Source organism: Neomonachus schauinslandi, chromosome 2 (genome assembly GCF_002201575.2).
Source record: "Neomonachus schauinslandi chromosome 2, ASM220157v2, whole genome shotgun sequence".
NCBI lineage: Eukaryota > Metazoa > Chordata > Mammalia > Carnivora > Phocidae > Neomonachus > Neomonachus schauinslandi.
In genome coordinates, this window is record NC_058404.1 from 192,521,571 (window position 1) to 192,538,466 (window position 16,896).

General features: G+C 34.0%; 1 protein-coding gene across 12 annotated transcripts in view; it reads right to left on the reverse strand.

Moving 5' to 3' along the window:
* The window catches only part of CPEB2 (cytoplasmic polyadenylation element binding protein 2), a 69,366-nt gene that overhangs the window by 21,754 nt on the left and 30,716 nt on the right, over nucleotides 1-16,896 (reverse strand). For 8 of the 12 annotated variants that reach the window (XM_044913021.1, XM_044913020.1, XM_021679435.2 and 5 more), the window contains one exon: nucleotides 10,119-10,142. The exons of the other annotated variants lie outside the window; for them this stretch is intronic. In XM_044913021.1, the coding sequence (XP_044768956.1) occupies nucleotides 10,119-10,142 (24 nt within the window). The remainder of the gene's footprint in view (nucleotides 1-10,118; nucleotides 10,143-16,896) is intronic. 12 annotated transcript variants of the gene reach the window in all.

Sequence of the window (16,896 nt, forward strand, 5' to 3'; positions counted from 1 at the left end):
CAAGGCTCAGCTGAACAAAGGATGTAATAGAAAGTCTAAGAAACATCACACACTGGCCATACTAACAATTTTCATTGCTAGGGGTGCCTGGGTGGCTCAGTCAGTTAAGCATCTACCTTCGACTCAGGTCATGATCCCAGGATCTTGGGATCGAGTCCTGCATCGGGCTCCCTGCTCAGTGGGGAGCCTGCTTCTCCCTCCCCCTGCCTGTGTGCTCACTCTCTCTCTCTCAGACAAATAAATAAATAAAATATTAAAAAAAAAATTTTCATTGCTAGAAAATCATGACCACTTTCAAGAAGCCATAAAAATTATGGAATTAAGTACTCATTTAAAAGAGGGGTTAACTGAGTATACATCAAAAATTTCACTTTTTATCTTGCCAATTATCTTTCCCTATAACCTAAATTAATATGACTAAATTAATAAAAGGAGAACCACTAAATAATGACATCTTTCATGTGCAGTACACTTTAAACATGCTTTGTAAGAATGATACACACATATATTTAGTGCCTGAAAATGATTCGCAATAAAGGTAAAATTATATATGTGGGGAGAAGTAAAATTTGATTATAAAATGATTTGGACTAAAATACCAACGGTTTTCAACCAAAAGTAACCAAAAATTACCTTTCTCTTTTTTTGCTCTGAAACTAGGATGTATTTTCAGGTTCTTACACTTCAAAAGACTGAAGCTGAATGATAATGAGAACACAATATAAAATTTGCGGGAGGTAGCAAAAGCTATATGTTTAGAGGAAAATTTCCATACTTAGAGAAATCAATTTATAGTTTTAAATGCATATTAGAAAACAAGGAATGCTTAGATAATCCTAGTTTCTGCCACAAAAAGATAGAAAAAGAATAGCAAATTAAATACAAAGAAAGTAGGATGAAGGAAATAAAAAACTAAAATCAATGACATAAAATATAGACTAACATGAAAGCAAATCAACAAAGCCAAAAAATCGCTCTTCAAAAACTTATAAAATTGATATACCTCTAAGCAAAGTTTTAAGCAAAGTTTATCAAGTTTATTAAGAAAAAAAAACTCGGGGTGCCAGGTGGCTCTGTCGTCAAGCCTCTGCCTTCGGCTCAGGATCGGATGGAGTCCCACATTGGGTTCCCTGCTCGGCTGGAAGCCTGCTTCTCCCTCTCCCACTCCCCCTGCTGTGTTCCTGCTCTCGTGTGCGCTCTCTCTCTCTCTGTGTCAAATAAATATTTTTTAAAAAAAAACCTCAATTTACCAATACTAAGTATGGAAAAGGGGACATCAACCAACACAGAGTCTATGTACTTTTAATAAAAGGCTACACTTCCTAACTAGTTTTACAACCCTGATAGTAAAACCTGGTAAGAACAATACAAGAAAAAAAAAACTACCTTCCAATATCCCTTAGGAACATAGGAGGCAGAAATCCTAAAGAAAATACTGACAGATTGAATCTAGAAATATACATAAATGGAAAATACATCATGATTAAATGGAGTTCACCCCCAGGAATATACGACTGAGTCAGTAAAGCATGCCACTCTTGATCTTGGGGTTGGGAACTCGAGCCCCACGTTGGGTGTTAGAGTTTACTAAATAAATAAACAAATAAATGGAAAAAAAAATTTTTAAAGTATAGTGATATAAGATTAAAATTCTGCTCTTCTCTCTGTTCAAAAGACAAAGTTTTCTTAAATTGCTGGTTTGCACTTGATAAAAAAGAGTAAGCAAAAAAAAAAAAGAAAATCAATTACTGTAATTCACATTAACAGAAGGAAACAGAAATATCATACAGTCATTTCCACAGATATCGGAAATGCACCTGAAAGTTCAACAGCCATTCATGATTAAAAACTCCCAGGAAACTAGGAATAGGAAAGAATTTCCACAATCTGATAAAGAGAATTAAAAACTCAGAGTTTACATCTTCAATGATAAACTATCAAATGCTTTCCCCCTGAGGTTTGGAAGAATGTTCACTATTTCTATTCAAATTATTTTGAGGTAGATGATTTTCAGATGAGAAAAATAAAGTGTCAAATACTCGCAAGGAAAAAATAAAGCTGTTCCTGCTAAGAACATGATTTCATACGGAAAGTGAAATTCAAAAGACTCAAACTACTAGAAATAAGTGCATTTAGCTAAGGGACAAATACAAAGTCAACTTACAAAAATCAACTTATTTCTAGATGATAGTACTAATTGGGAAAAAATTTAAAATAATGCCATTCCTTATGTCATCAAAACTCATCAAACAGTAGGAATGAATTAAACGAAAGATATGTAAGACCTTTACACTGAAAACAAAAATTCGCTGAGAAATTCTACAAGACTAAAGGAAATGAATAGAGAGAAGAAATCAACATGTGAGATGTAAATTCTCTCCAAATTATAAATTTAATACAATGTCATTCAAAATCCAAGAAAATTTTGTCTTCTAGAAATCTCAAGGAAATTCTGAAATTTATGATAAATCAAAGGATTCAAAACAGTTTTTAAAAATAAAAGTTAGAGGATTATACAACCTGATTTCAAGACTTACTAGTTAGCTATGATTATTAAGAATGTAACGTAAAGACAGTCAAACAGCTAACTGGAACAAAACAGAGTCCACGAAGAGACTCACAAATTTACAGTCACTTGATCTTTTTCAAGGTTATCAATGCAGTTCAATGTGGAAAGGGAGATTTTTTTCAATAAATGGTGATGAACCAATGGATATCCAGCTGGAGGGGGGAAAAAAAAAGGAACCTTGATCCCTATTCTCACACCATACCAAAAATAAATTCAAGACTTAAATGTGAAAGATAAAACAACAAAGTTTCTGGAATTTCTTCATGATGTTTGGGGATAGGCAGTAATTTCTTAGGACCAAAAGGCACTAATGATAAAAGAAAACAACTGGACTTCCATCAGAATTAAATACTCTGCTGCTTATCAAAAGACAGTAAAGTGAAAAGGCAAGCAACTACTGAAAGTAGGACAAAATACATAAAGAACTCTTCTTAAATGAAATGGACAAAAGACTTGTATTGAATTAAAAATGGGCAAAAGACTTGTACTGAAAGTTTACAAAAGAATACAATGGATGGGTTATAAGCATATGAAAAGGTGCTTCAACATCACCCTTAGTTATCAGGAAGATGCAGATTAGAACAATAATGAGATGTCACTTTCATGCCTATCAGGATGGGTAAAATTAAAAAGCTTAACAATACAAAGTCATGAGTATAAAACTGGCAAACTAGTTGGTAGTTTCTAATAAAGTTAAACATACATTCACTCTATGAACTAGCAATTCCACTCTTAGTTATACATCTAAGAGAAATGAGTGCTTATGTGTACACACACACACACACAGAGAAAAGAAAAAGGGAATAAAAATGTTTATGGTAGTTTATTTATAACAGGTCCCAAATGGAAAACAACTCAAATGTCTGTAAATATTTGGGAAAGAGACAAATTGTGGTATACTTATACAATGATTCTATTCATTAATAAAAATAAATAACTACTGATAGTAATTTCAATTCTATCTTCTATACAATCTTAACATCTTACAATTTCCCTTTGAGACTGAAGTTTGTAAGTATTTAAAAGCAATTATTTATGAAATTTTCAAATGTCTTCTTCTTTTAAAAGAAAAACTGGATATGGTTGTTCCTAAGATTCTTACCATAATAATTAGAAGTGTTTTTTTCCTCCAGATAAATAATCTTAAAGGTGAGATTTCCATGCTGTTAAAACCAGCAACAACGGATACTGATTAACAAGCCCTACAGTCAAAAGAATTTTAAACTATAATTACCGTTGCATTGTTCGAAGGGTTAAGGTTTTTTTTTTCCTACTTTTTGAAATCATTTGATCTTGGACATCAAACACCTCATTTATATTCTCTGGCTATTGTTATGAAACTCTTGACTCAAAATTCTTGATCATACTATAAGGTAACAAGGATGAACTATTATAAAGAAATCCTACTTTAGTGATTCTAACTTAAAATGTATATACATCCATATTTGCTTATAATACGTATGTCTAAATATACATACATTTATAACACATGCATGTATATAAACATGAAAATTAATACAATGCAGATGAGTTATAACCAAGATTAGAGTGAGATTCTTTTTTTAAAAATTTTTTATTGTTATGTTAATCACCACACATCATTAGTTTTTGATGTAGTGTTCCATGATTCATTGTGCGTAACACCCAGTGCTCCATGCAGAATGTGCCCTCTTTAATACCCATCACCAGGCTAACCCATCCTCCCACCCCCCTCCCCTCTAGAACCCTCAGTTTGTTTTTCAGAGTCCATCGTCTCTCGTGGTTCATCTCCCCCTCTGATTTCCCCCCCTTCATTCTTCCGCTCCTGCTATCTTCTTCTTTTTTTTTTTCTTAACATATATTGCATTATTTGTTTCAGAGGTACAGATCTGTGATTCACACAATTCATAGCGCTCACCATAGCCATACCCTCCCCAATGTCTATCACCCAGCCACCCCATCCCTCCCACCCCACCCCTCACTCCATCAACCCTCAGTTTGTTTCCTGAGATTAAGAATTCCTCATATCAGTGAGGTCATATGATACATGTCCTTCTCTGATTGACTTATTTCGCTCAGCATAACACCCTCCAGTTCCATCCATGTCGTTGCAAATGGCAAGATCGATCAGAGTGAGATTCTAACTAGAAGTTATTTAAGAGATTTACAAAGAATGTGACAGATTTACATAGAAAAATGTAGACGAGAAAAAAGAGGGGACACTCTTTATAGGTAGAAGATACCTGCTTGAGCAGAAGTACAGAAACATTCCAGAGGCCATATCAACGTAAAATATAGAAAACTGGAGACATTCTTAACTATGTGCTCAAAAGCCCTACTTAACAAATGCAAGTAAAATACCTTACAGTAAGTTAGTCACCTAAAATGCACAATAAAAATTTTAAAGGTAAAACAGTTACAATAAAGATTATAGAGGAAGTAATAAGAAATGAATGACAGATGGAGATGAAAAGAGTCTAAGATGGCTTCCCTGCTGCCAGGGCTCTTTAACAGGTAACCCAAATCCTTCTAACACGAAGGCAACATTTTAGGATCTACATTCCTCTAACAAGACTAAAAATATACCTTCTACCAAAACACAAAATTGGCAAAGGTTTTAGAGTAAGAAACACAGCCATTACCACAAATATGAGCCTCGTTTGTTATGGATAATTAAGATTCAAATTACTCATTTCAAAATATTTTAATAAAAGGGATTAGAGAATGCTTGAGACTTTTCTATATTCCCATAAAAAATGTTTACTCCAACCAATAATAAAAGTTACATGATGAGCTTCCTAAACTGAAGATGGGGAGAGAGACTAAATTATGAATAGGATGCTTGTGTGACAGGACGGTTGGCCCCGACACCTGGTTTCCTGGTGTGGGCAGGTCTGTGCTGCACACATGCCTGGAGTCAGAGGGGTTGTAAGCAATTACTAACTTTACTCTGGTGGCTATGTTAATATGCCCAAATCATAGCTACACTGACTTTTCAGATTTTGACCTTATTTTGGAAGCCCAGATTAAAGAAATTTCTCAACATATCCAAAGGGGGAGGCAGGAAAGGAGAAGAAAACATTTGACAAAATTAGAAATGTACAAAATGTACAAAATTTGAATCTAAGCATAGTTCTTTGATCTCAATGCATTATCCTGTACTTTCATTTACTAAATGTTGTTCTAAAAAAAAAAACTATATAAATTGAGGATGAATATGAATATTCTTCCCATCTTCTAAGATCCTAGCAGTCACTCTATTGGAGTAGAAAAATCTACCAATGTGATGGCATGATTTTTATTTAATATGAAAGGATCAAAAAAACTATCAAAACAATAGAGGCAGATCCAAGACTGAACTCTCTCAAGCACCATCTGTTTAATCCGATAGAATCACTGAGAAGGCATGCTTTCCCAAAGAACTGAGGAAGAAGCTATAAGGTACCCTTCCACCTAAAAAGATTTTGCCCCAATAATAGGTTCATCCTTTTCTCAGAGAGGATGGCTAAGACATTTAATTTTAATAATCAATTATAGCCTAGTATGTCTTTGTAAATTACTTTCTGGACATAATATATCTGATAAGTTCACTAAAATTTTGTTTCTTTTAGATACTGGTATGGCTGGGTATAGGTGTAGAGTAGGTACAGTTGGCCTCTTCGAGGAGGAGGGGTAAGCAAATTTTTTTCTGTAAAGGGTCAGACAGTAAATATTTTAGACTTTGTAGGCCACACTGTTGTGTGTACTGTTGTAACTACTGAACTCTGCCATCACTGTAGCTCCAAAACAACCAGACAAAAAGCGAATGGGCATCGTTGTGTTCTAATAAAACTTTGTTCCGGGTGCGCCTGGGTGGCTCAGTCGTTAAGCGTCTGCCTTCGGCTCGGGTCATGATCCTGGGGTCCTGGGGTCAAGCCCTGCATGGGCTCCCTGCTCAGCGGGAAGCCTGCTTCTCCCTCTCCCACTCCCCCTGCTTGTGTTCTCTCTCTGTCTCTCTCAGTCAAATAAATAAAATCTTTAAAACAACAACAACAACAACAAACTTTGTTTATAGTTTGGAAGTTTGGCCTGTGGGCCACAGTTTGCTGACCTCTGTCTTGCAGTATTACTCTGGCTTTTTTTTATTTTTCATGCTTTGGAGATTTTGCTCATTCTCTGACAGTTATCAAAAGTATTTATCAAAGATGAAGAATTTCAGCCTTGACTTCATCATAAAAGGATTTGACAGTGGTGATATTTAGGGGGTGTACCCTTACTCTGGCTACTTCACAAGATTAAGAATCAAACAAATTTGAATCAAATCTAACCAAATCAGAAAATCCTGGGTCAATTTTAAAGCAACACATGGTGTACTATATTATTAATAATTCCTTGTTTATTACAGTGCATAAATCTGAATAGCTACACAGTATAAATATATCCAACCTCTCTAACTGAACTTCCATAATTTCATTCCCTTTTAAAATCATTTCTCCTATTTCATTCCATATACAATCTATTAACTCAAAGCTTTGGGATTACCTGCTACAACAGATTGCATTGTGATGTTTAGCCCTATCAACTAAAACAGGGTCTATGTCTATTACTTAAAATATCCTATACATTTTTGTTCCTTGGGAGCACCGTAGCCCTTTAATCCTGTACTACAAGGATAGATTGCAATATAAAAATATGTGAAGTGGAGAGACAGAATTTGAATTATATTGCACACCTCACTTCACACTCCCACCTAATCCAACCCCAGACCAGTGTGTTCACTCTTGGAAAGAATGGAAGAAACGGTGGACAATAAATACAAAAGATAGTTTTCCATATATTAAAGTCAGCTCCCCATATGAGTCTCCTCCTTCCCAATCCTGGTCCCCAGGCAGCTCTGAAGTAGAACTTTTTATGGTTCCCAGGGTATAGAGATACATAGGACTTGGGGCAGGTCCCAGCTAAAAAACAGGGAAAGAAATATTTGCTCTTCTTAATTATTCCCAGTATAATTAATTTTTGAATATTCCTAAAGTATATTTTATATATTTATATCTAGAACCAGCCTGATTTAAAGTTCTTCTTGACATTGTTAAGGAAATTAAAATATATGAAGTCATTTTGGTAGCAATTTGGTCTAACTGCAGTCAAGTGGGAAATCTTGTAAATGAAAACAGCTCCTCTATGCCTGGGTTTAAATGTGAGTCAAAGGTGGCAAGTAAGAACAAACAGTTCTTCCTAAACTGCTCTACAAAGTCAAAATGCCTTGTGAAAATAATACTGTTCACCCACCACTGCACTGGTAAAGAGCAATGTGTTATTTTTGGTAAGAATTATATCAACTCATTGTGACACATCCCACATGAGCAGTAGATCTGATATGTATCAGACTTTTTTTTGTTTTTTAAGAAAAATGATTAAATAAAATTAATTGATGCAGTTCCTTTGATGGACAAAATGTTAAACATGAAGCCCATACGAGGGGGATCTTGGTAGTTATAAGGTCAGCAGTGTGATAATGATATTGTATCTAGCGTAGAAAGGGGAAAAAAATGAGTGGAAAATAGGAAGAGAGCCAGGCTACTTCTAGTCCTTTCTGAGTCATTCCTTTGGTATGTGTGTGGGTTTCTTTCTTTCTTTTTTTAATGTTATATTACTGTGTTAAAGTACGTTCAAATTCAAATAAAACCTCTCAATAGGTATTTCTAATAGGTCTACTTTTCATCTGGCCATCAAAATTGAAATTTTAAAAGCAGACTCTGACTATGCAAGAGGACCAACTAAAAAATTACTAATTCCATATAATTTGAAAGGAAAATTCAGGCATTACTCCTCCATGTTAAGCCAAGTAAGTGTGACAACTATCAGTTCCGTCCTAAAGAAAGCTTCTCCAGAAGCCTTAAAACCATGTGAGTCTTCTTTCTTCCAAAGCTGGCAGGCAGTTCTGAAGTAGAGGAAATCTTTATATCTCTAACCTCTAGGAGCCATAAAGAATAGTAGCAAGTTCCTATCTGAAAGCAGAAAATTTTGCTTTTTCTTAATATCATAAAAATAGTCTATAATTACTGAATTGAGATAAAAGAAGATAAACAACATGACTTTCTGATACTGTGCTCCTAAGAACTTCCTAGATCATAATATTTATGTTGTAGTATGCCAAATTAAACATAAGTTACTAAGGTTAAAAGATGAAAAGTGGATAGAAGGAAAAGATCCTAAATTAAATTGCTCTAGTTTCAAAAATACCTAAAATCACAGCTTGGTAAGTGGGTTTTTCCAAAAGAATTGAAGCTCCATATTAAAATAGCACAGTGAAATAAGACAGTCCATAGATGTGAAAATAGGTACTAAAATTCTAAACCTTCCCCCTCTTCTCAGTTGCTAACAATAACCTTTACAAGGTAATTCAGCTTTAGTTTTCTGAGTTTTGAGTTTCTATATCCTATAATTTTTTAGTCAGAAAACTAAAGAACCAAGAGATTCAGTCAAGCGTTTGAAGAAACCAAATTCCAAAAATGAAGTTAAATTCAGACAATGTGAAATACAAAACTGGAAATACTCCTTAAGAATATATAATACTTGTTTCTGTCATCAGTGGTGGCAGAAAGTTTGAGCTTGTTTGTTTTCAAAGCACACATACTTCATGACTACATGAAAAGAAATTGAACCACGGGCACATATTTATAAAATTTATCAAAAGGCATTATTATTACTCTCTGTCCTCCATGGCTCAAAGGAAGTTTTAGGGGTCAAAGAAAATCCTTTTTTATTCATTTTGGTACTTACAACAGCTATTTAAATATCATAATTATTGCACACTTAGAGGATAATCTAGTTGTGTAAAATTACTTTTGCTTCTTCTCATCCCATCTACTTTGCTCCCTCCCAGTCTGCACATGAGAAAGAGAAGCCAAGTTTAAGCCACAGAACATGTCAGCTACTGTCCAAAGAGGTTTAGTAGTCCAGCCTTTCACAGTCCTCATTTTGTCCGGAAGATAGCAAGAACCCAGAGGGGAAGAATGGTGCGGGAGACAGAGTGTGTGAATGAGTGTGTGAGTGTGCCTACATGGTGTAGAGAGAGGGAGAAGGAAAGCATTATATTCTTAGAAGACACAGAGAAATATTAGCAACATGATTTCTACACATCAGTGTTAACAAGAGCCTATATGGTATTTACTTTCAACTGGGTCAGACATAAAACTAACAGAGTTGTAAATTATATACCAGAGATAATCAGTTATAGATTTAGAAAGTAGAAAAATCATACTGCATGTCACCTTCACTAGTATTTATTAAACATATTTCTTAAGCAAACTATAAATAGTAGCTTTATTTTAAAAGGTATAAAAATTACTTTAAAACAGTTAAAATCTGGACAGTTTAAAAGACATTTATTAAATAACCATATTAGTATGAAAATGTGCTTTAAAGGTTAAGAGATTTAGGATTCAAAACTTTGACAAGTGTGCAAATCAAAATATAACTTTTCTGTGAGTTTTTGGACAGTGCAGAAAGAAAATCTAGGCTAATTACAGTGGTGATCAGTAAAACCCAATTAAGAACAGTTATACCATAGCAAACAGAAATGAATTACCTCGTCTTCGCCCATAACTCCTTGCTGCATGTAAACAAAGGACAAATTGTAAAATGTCAGAACTAAAAACAAGCCCACCCATACAAATACTTGTGATATGAAAAGCTAAGTGGGCATCTGGTAATCAGTGCTACTTTGTTTTAAGAGCTAGGACAATGTCACTGTATAATATCTGTATGGTGTTTTACCATTTACAAAAGCACTTTTATTATATATATATTCTGAACTGTACAAAAAATGAAATGAACAGGAAATAAACCATTTATTCTCATTCATGCTCAAATTCATGAATAAATATTTCTTTCATCTGATCAGGATAGTAATGTTAACACCTTACAGTTAAATAGCATCCCAAATAATGAATGGAAAAACCTGAATTAAATCCTTATTTTCCTAATTATAAAGAGTGATACAGCAGATACAGTCCAGCAAATAGCTATTCAAACCGAATTCACATTATACCAAGCCTTGTGTGAAGAAAGTATTGGCAGACACAGAAGAATGAAAAGATATAACAATGTTAAACTGAGACTCTGAAGCCTATAGAGCTTAGATAGAAGGTAAAGAACTTAATCCATGTTCAAACTTGCTTAACTGAAGAAATGACTAATGATACACTATAGCTAACAATGCTTTCAATCCTTCTGGTACATTTTATAATCTCTTAAGTGTTTATGTCTCTATCTCTGGGGTAAGAGGGATTCAGACACAAATTATTATTAGCATCATCACAGAATAGCACATTGGTTCAATACTGTAAAAGTATAAAGCAGAAAAGTATTTCAATCTACATTACTAGAAGTTTACATAATTCCTTAGGGAAAAAAATACTGCAATTTATTCTCCATAAGAAATTGCCAGTTTGATAAAATCCACAACATATTTTTAAATAACTCCTCCCCCCAAAATCTGAGTATACAATGAGTATTTTTACCCTGGAATTAATATATGAAATCAAAGCAGTAGACCAAAACAAAAAATGACTGTTAAAATCAAGATTTTAACAAGTTTCATGAATTTTTTAGGCCTGGGAAACTTTCTGAATAAATCTCAAATCAAAATATATATTGAAAGTCATCAGAAATATAGTTTCCTCCAAAGTACAAAGCAAAGATCAAAAGAAAATGTTTCACATCACATCATTAACTGCATTCTATTACAGAAGTTTTACAAAATATAAGGCTTTAACATAAAGAAGTATGTCCACAAGTGAGAATAATATAGCATTAATTCCCCTATAGTAACAATGGGAAAAACAAACTTGTCAACCCTTAGTCATTTACACTTCAAGAAGTCAGTCAATAAATACAATGCTTACATTGGAGTCTTTTATAAAAAAAAAACAAACTTCATTTGTATCTCTGCCTCTCTATTGTCTTTATTTAGCTAGAACTACTGCACATTTAACCTTTTCGGTAGCTCCAATTACCTCACAGCCTAGCAGACTGACTGACCTGTACATTAGCTTATATGTAAACTTACCTGTGTGTTTGTGTGTATATACATAGCTTATATGTACATTACCTGTATATATTATATATAGCTTACCTGACCTATATATTAGTTTAGGGTAAGGGTAGGGGTGGAAGTAACATTTTTGCTGTGGAAGTCTCCCAAGACTTAAAAAAGCCTTAAAAAAATCAGGGTCTCAAAGAGATGGGAGACTTACTGTGGAAAATCTAAGAGCAATTTTAAAAGAGCTAACAAAAACAGACCACGGAGGAATCAATTCACTGAAGTTTTGATAGTTGTATTAAGTGTGGAAATGGCCAATAGGCCCCAAACAGTCACAACACCAATCTTAGGAGTTAGACTTCCTACTTATCTCTAGGCATGATCTAAATGGTATTAATCCAGTATAAATTTGCTTTATGGGATTTCATTCATGGGTGTACAAGGTGGATCATTTATAAAGCAAATAAAACTATTCTCATCAAGTTTAAAGTCAAATTATGAATTATACTGAAGTAATAACACGACAAATAATTCTTGACCTACTGAGAAAATTAAAGACATCATAACCAGTTTATATTCTTAGCCGTTATATTCTTTGCTGAGGTTATTCAATACTAAAATAGTCAAAATATGTACAAATGTTCATAACATCTTAGGTTTCATCTCATTCCTAGGCTTGAACACATTATTTAGAAAATTTCTCCAACTATCTCATACCTGAGGAATTTTAGAATCCTGTAAAGAGCTATTCCACTTATTTTTTGGACAACTCTCAAATTCCAAATCTCTACATTACCAAAAATAGAACTGACTGCAGATGAAGCTAAACCATGTGAAACATTTCCCATCCCCTGTCATGGAAATAACCAATCTGCTACCATCACACTAAACAATGGTCTGTGTACTCACTTTCCTACCAGTGTTCTTATGGGAATTTCTGGGGTATGTTCCTCTATAACTCTGATTCAGAATTATGAAAAGCCCCCAGTAAGAAAAGAAAATCATTAAATTATTATTCGTTATGTTTTAATTAAAGAAGACTTCTTTAAACATATGCCCCTCCAAACTCATTTAGAATATGACTTAGAAAAAAAAGGGAGCAATTTTTGTATAAAAACTATCTAGAATATTAAATTTCAGGTACATAAGTTTTATAAAGCATTATAAAAAAGTACAACTCATTCAAAAGTAAGGAATTGGCTATTTAACATACATATGTAAATATATATGTGTATACATGTATATGCATGTATGTTAGATTATATATATATTTTTTTCATGGAGATAATAAGGTTGTGAAAAAAGACCTTTTCTATACAAGTGACTTTACAATTAATTTGGTCCTGGGTTATCAATAATCTTATTTAGGTTCTAACCCATAAAAAAGAAATAGGAGGATTCTGACATTCATTTTGGTGTCTTTGTGCCTTTATATATTGGCTCTTAGCTACAGCTGTGGTACATGAATTACTGCAGCTGGAGGAAGAGATGGGTAAACATACTAAATTAGCTGGAAATACTTAGGTTAAAGTTCTCTTGGTGTGAAACTAAAAAAATTCTTATTTCTTGCTCTAAGAAGCCAAAGCCAGGGAGAGAAATATACCCCCAAATCAGAATCCTTTTCAAGATCCAAAATAAATCTGTTATCTACTCCACTTACTTCCATCAGCATAAAAAAGAACTGATTATGTACTCAAGTTTCCTATTTTTATGACTTAATACAGTACATTTAGAATATCTGCCCTCAGAAACACAATTCCATTACTGAGTTAATTTTCTTAGTTAAAAGATAAATATAACTTCTCTCCCCCCAAAAAGTAGAGCAAGCTCTTGATTACAAACATGGCTGCAAGTGGTTAATCACAGCAAATTTAAATTTCAGATTAGTTTGCATCACCCCATACTTCTGCTATTTGTTCTCCTTTTGAAAAGCCGTATGTTCTAATAAAGATATAAGCTATTTTTTCTTGGGAGAGGGGTGAGAGGAACACAACATGATCCAAATAGAAACAAATACTTGAATGATACATCATTCTGAATTAGTTCTCACCACTACGAAAACAGGGTGGCTCTGTTTTATTTCGTTCTTTCCTACTGACAATAAAATATGTCAGATTTATACACTTACAAATATAAACATTCAGGCTGTCAATCTAATTTCCGACAGTATTTAACTTTTGTTTTTTAGACAATCTACTCATTCCTATATAATGTGACTTGCCTAAAGTGCTTCCGGATGTTAAACTTGGACTCTTCTACAATATTATTCAATAGTGGTAGTCTCCACCAGTCAATTCAACTTGATTTCTAGTTAGATTGAGGGACATGGTGTGTTCAGAAACAGGAGCCTACTTGCAGTCGTATTTCTATGGCATTTTTTATTGTTTTTTTTTTAATCTATACAACTTCCCGAGACACATAGATGTGGGATTATACCTCTTTTTCTCAGAGTTAACAGAGGCTCAAAGGATTTGCCAGAGATACTTCACAGTTTTATCTTGTCTGACCAACTTCCTGACCTTTACCCCATTCCCTGTTCATTTCTTAAAGGAATATTTCAAAGTTTAACTATAATGTCAATTGACCAGGAAGGTAGAATCATGAAAGCTTTACAACATATGCCTTATCTGCATAACAACTGTAATACTATTTATGTATTATTTTTTAGTAAATGGGCTCAAGCCTGGCACCTAGTAATAGCCTAGTAACATCACAGATTTCTGCCAGTTCTGTGTTTTCTAAGTAGTCATGCATTTATTTTAATACGTATTCGTGTACCACTAAAGTCATCTTGGGTACCACAAGGGACATGCACACCATACTTTAGGAAACACTGCCCAAGAGAGTCATTTTGCTTTTGACCCAAATTTTCTTCCTATTATAGTTCCTTCCAAATGGTTCTGGTTTGGCTTCCTGCAATAACATAAAACAAACCTTCTTTGGTCACTATACGTAACTTCCTTCAAATACTTGAAAACACTGGTTACATCTTCTTTTAATTTTATATTCTCCAACACTTTCATCTATTCAGAGGACATGAATGTATTCTTTCAAAGTCATTTTGTCACCTTTCATCATCACCCATTGCCACAGCTAACTCTTTTCTTATAGGAACTGTTCTAAACACTTTACATGAATGAATTCCCTCACTTCTCAAAACAATCCCCGAGGCGGGCAGCATTTTATCTACTTTTGACATAAAGAACCTGAGTCAAGTTGAAGTTAGGTAAACTGTCCAAGTCACACAGAAAGAGCAAAGTTGGGTTTAAACCCAGATAATCTAGCTCCAGAGTCTGTGGTACCAACTATTGTTTTTTCTTTTTTTAAGTTCAATTACCCAACATATAGTACACCTTTAGTTTTTGATGTAGTGTTCAATGATTCATTAGTTGTGTATAACACCCAGTGCTTATCAGATCACGTGCCCAACTACTGTTAACTATTGCTAAACCACCACAAAAAAATACTGATGTATAATTTATTACCAAATACTGATTTTCAAAGTCAATAATATTAGCTATGCTTGCTGGTTAAATAATACTACTTAATTTTTAACAGTGAGTTTAAATCTGTGATATACTAAAAAATAATAATTTAAAAAGTCTATGTATTGAGATGCTATAATTTCTTTCATCAATAATATTTAATAATAACTTAGTATAGGCAAAGGCTTGGTATTGATATCACTTAATTCCCACATTTCCTAGGGAGACAATATGCTATGAATATAGTTAAATTACAAGAATTAAAAGCAGCTCAAGGAAAATTTCCCCTACTTTTTATTGCCATTTGCCTACTTCTCTCTTCAATACCTTAGATGTCTACAAAAAAATTACTTAAATCCTTAATATTGAAATACCTCCTTACCCTATAAATATACCCAATTTCCTAATTCCTGCTTCTCCCTTAACAATGATCCCAAATGAGCAGAATAATTTTTCTTCTCTTGGATCAAATTGTCCTTACTGACCTAAACACATTTTGATGTCCTAGTTTCATTATCTTTTCTCTCCCCTAGTGCCTTGCCAGAAAAAGTTCAGAATATCCAGTAGAGCTTACTGTATCGAGTATGTAATGTGGCCCTAGAGTGGCAGGCTATGAAGAGTGCTCACATAATGAAAAAGCAGATTTGTCCAAGATTCAACTCCCGCCTAAAATAAAATATTCTTGTATCTACTAAGTGATGAAACACTTCTAACCTAACATCTAGGCTATTTATCAAGGCTTTAGGTGACTGATGAAATCAATTAATTTACTAATATTTAGTGTAACCATGGGGCACCTTGGTTAGGTGTCTGACTCTTGGTTTTAGCTCAGGTCATGATCTCAGGGTCCTGGGATGAGCCCTGCATGGGGCTCCTGCTCAGTAGGGAGTCTGCTTGTCCCTCTCTCTCTTCCCCTCACCCCCCAGCTCATGCTCTCTCTAATAAATAAAATCTTTAAAAAAATAGTAATATTTAGTGTAGCTGAAAGTGTAAGTTGTAAAAACAGTGCAGCTCCTAAGTTCTTTGCTCACATATAACTGATGTATTCCATTGTGATTACAATATACTTCTGAATTGCCCTAGTGTACTACGTATAAAGAAATCTCAGAACACCTGTGAATGATCTAACATACTGTCTCATACAGTACCTTCCTTCAAATGGATCTTAACAGAGTATGAGAAATATACACATTCTATTTTTTCTACTGAATTGCTTTTTTTAGAAGTTATAATAGAAATGTGAACGATTTTTATTACATAGAATGTCCCAAAAGAAAATTATTTAAGGAAGTCGGGGTAAATATATAGTTTATTGTTACCTAAACACATCATTATTTTATAAATCACGTCATGAAGATAAAAATTATGATCTATTTTCAGTTTGTAAACTCAATTTCAACACTGTAAGTTTTAGTAACAGATTTAGAGTTCAGAGACTAGCTACTGAAATGGCTTTTTTTTTTTAATTCCATGGTAGAAAAAAAGTTGACTGAAGAAGCCCCGGAATGCGATTTCTAGTACCTGTCTGGTCAAAGTCCTACATGTAAGCACTATAATTCGCTGAATTCATGCATGTGGCCTGCTGGACCGTTGTAAGGTCTAGCCCAGATGTAGCCTCAGCCTAGAGAGCACAGTCAGGTCCCAGGGTGAGAACCTTGACAATTCAACCTCTAACCATCCTTCAAGATCCTAACAGATAACCCAGTGCCTAGACAAAGCTGGCACGTGGTGGGCAACTCAATATATAACAATCCAATGTTAAATGAACCAATCAATCACATCACCAGACACTTCGCTTCTTCAATTTTTCTCTCATTCCAAAATCCTATTTCCCTTGA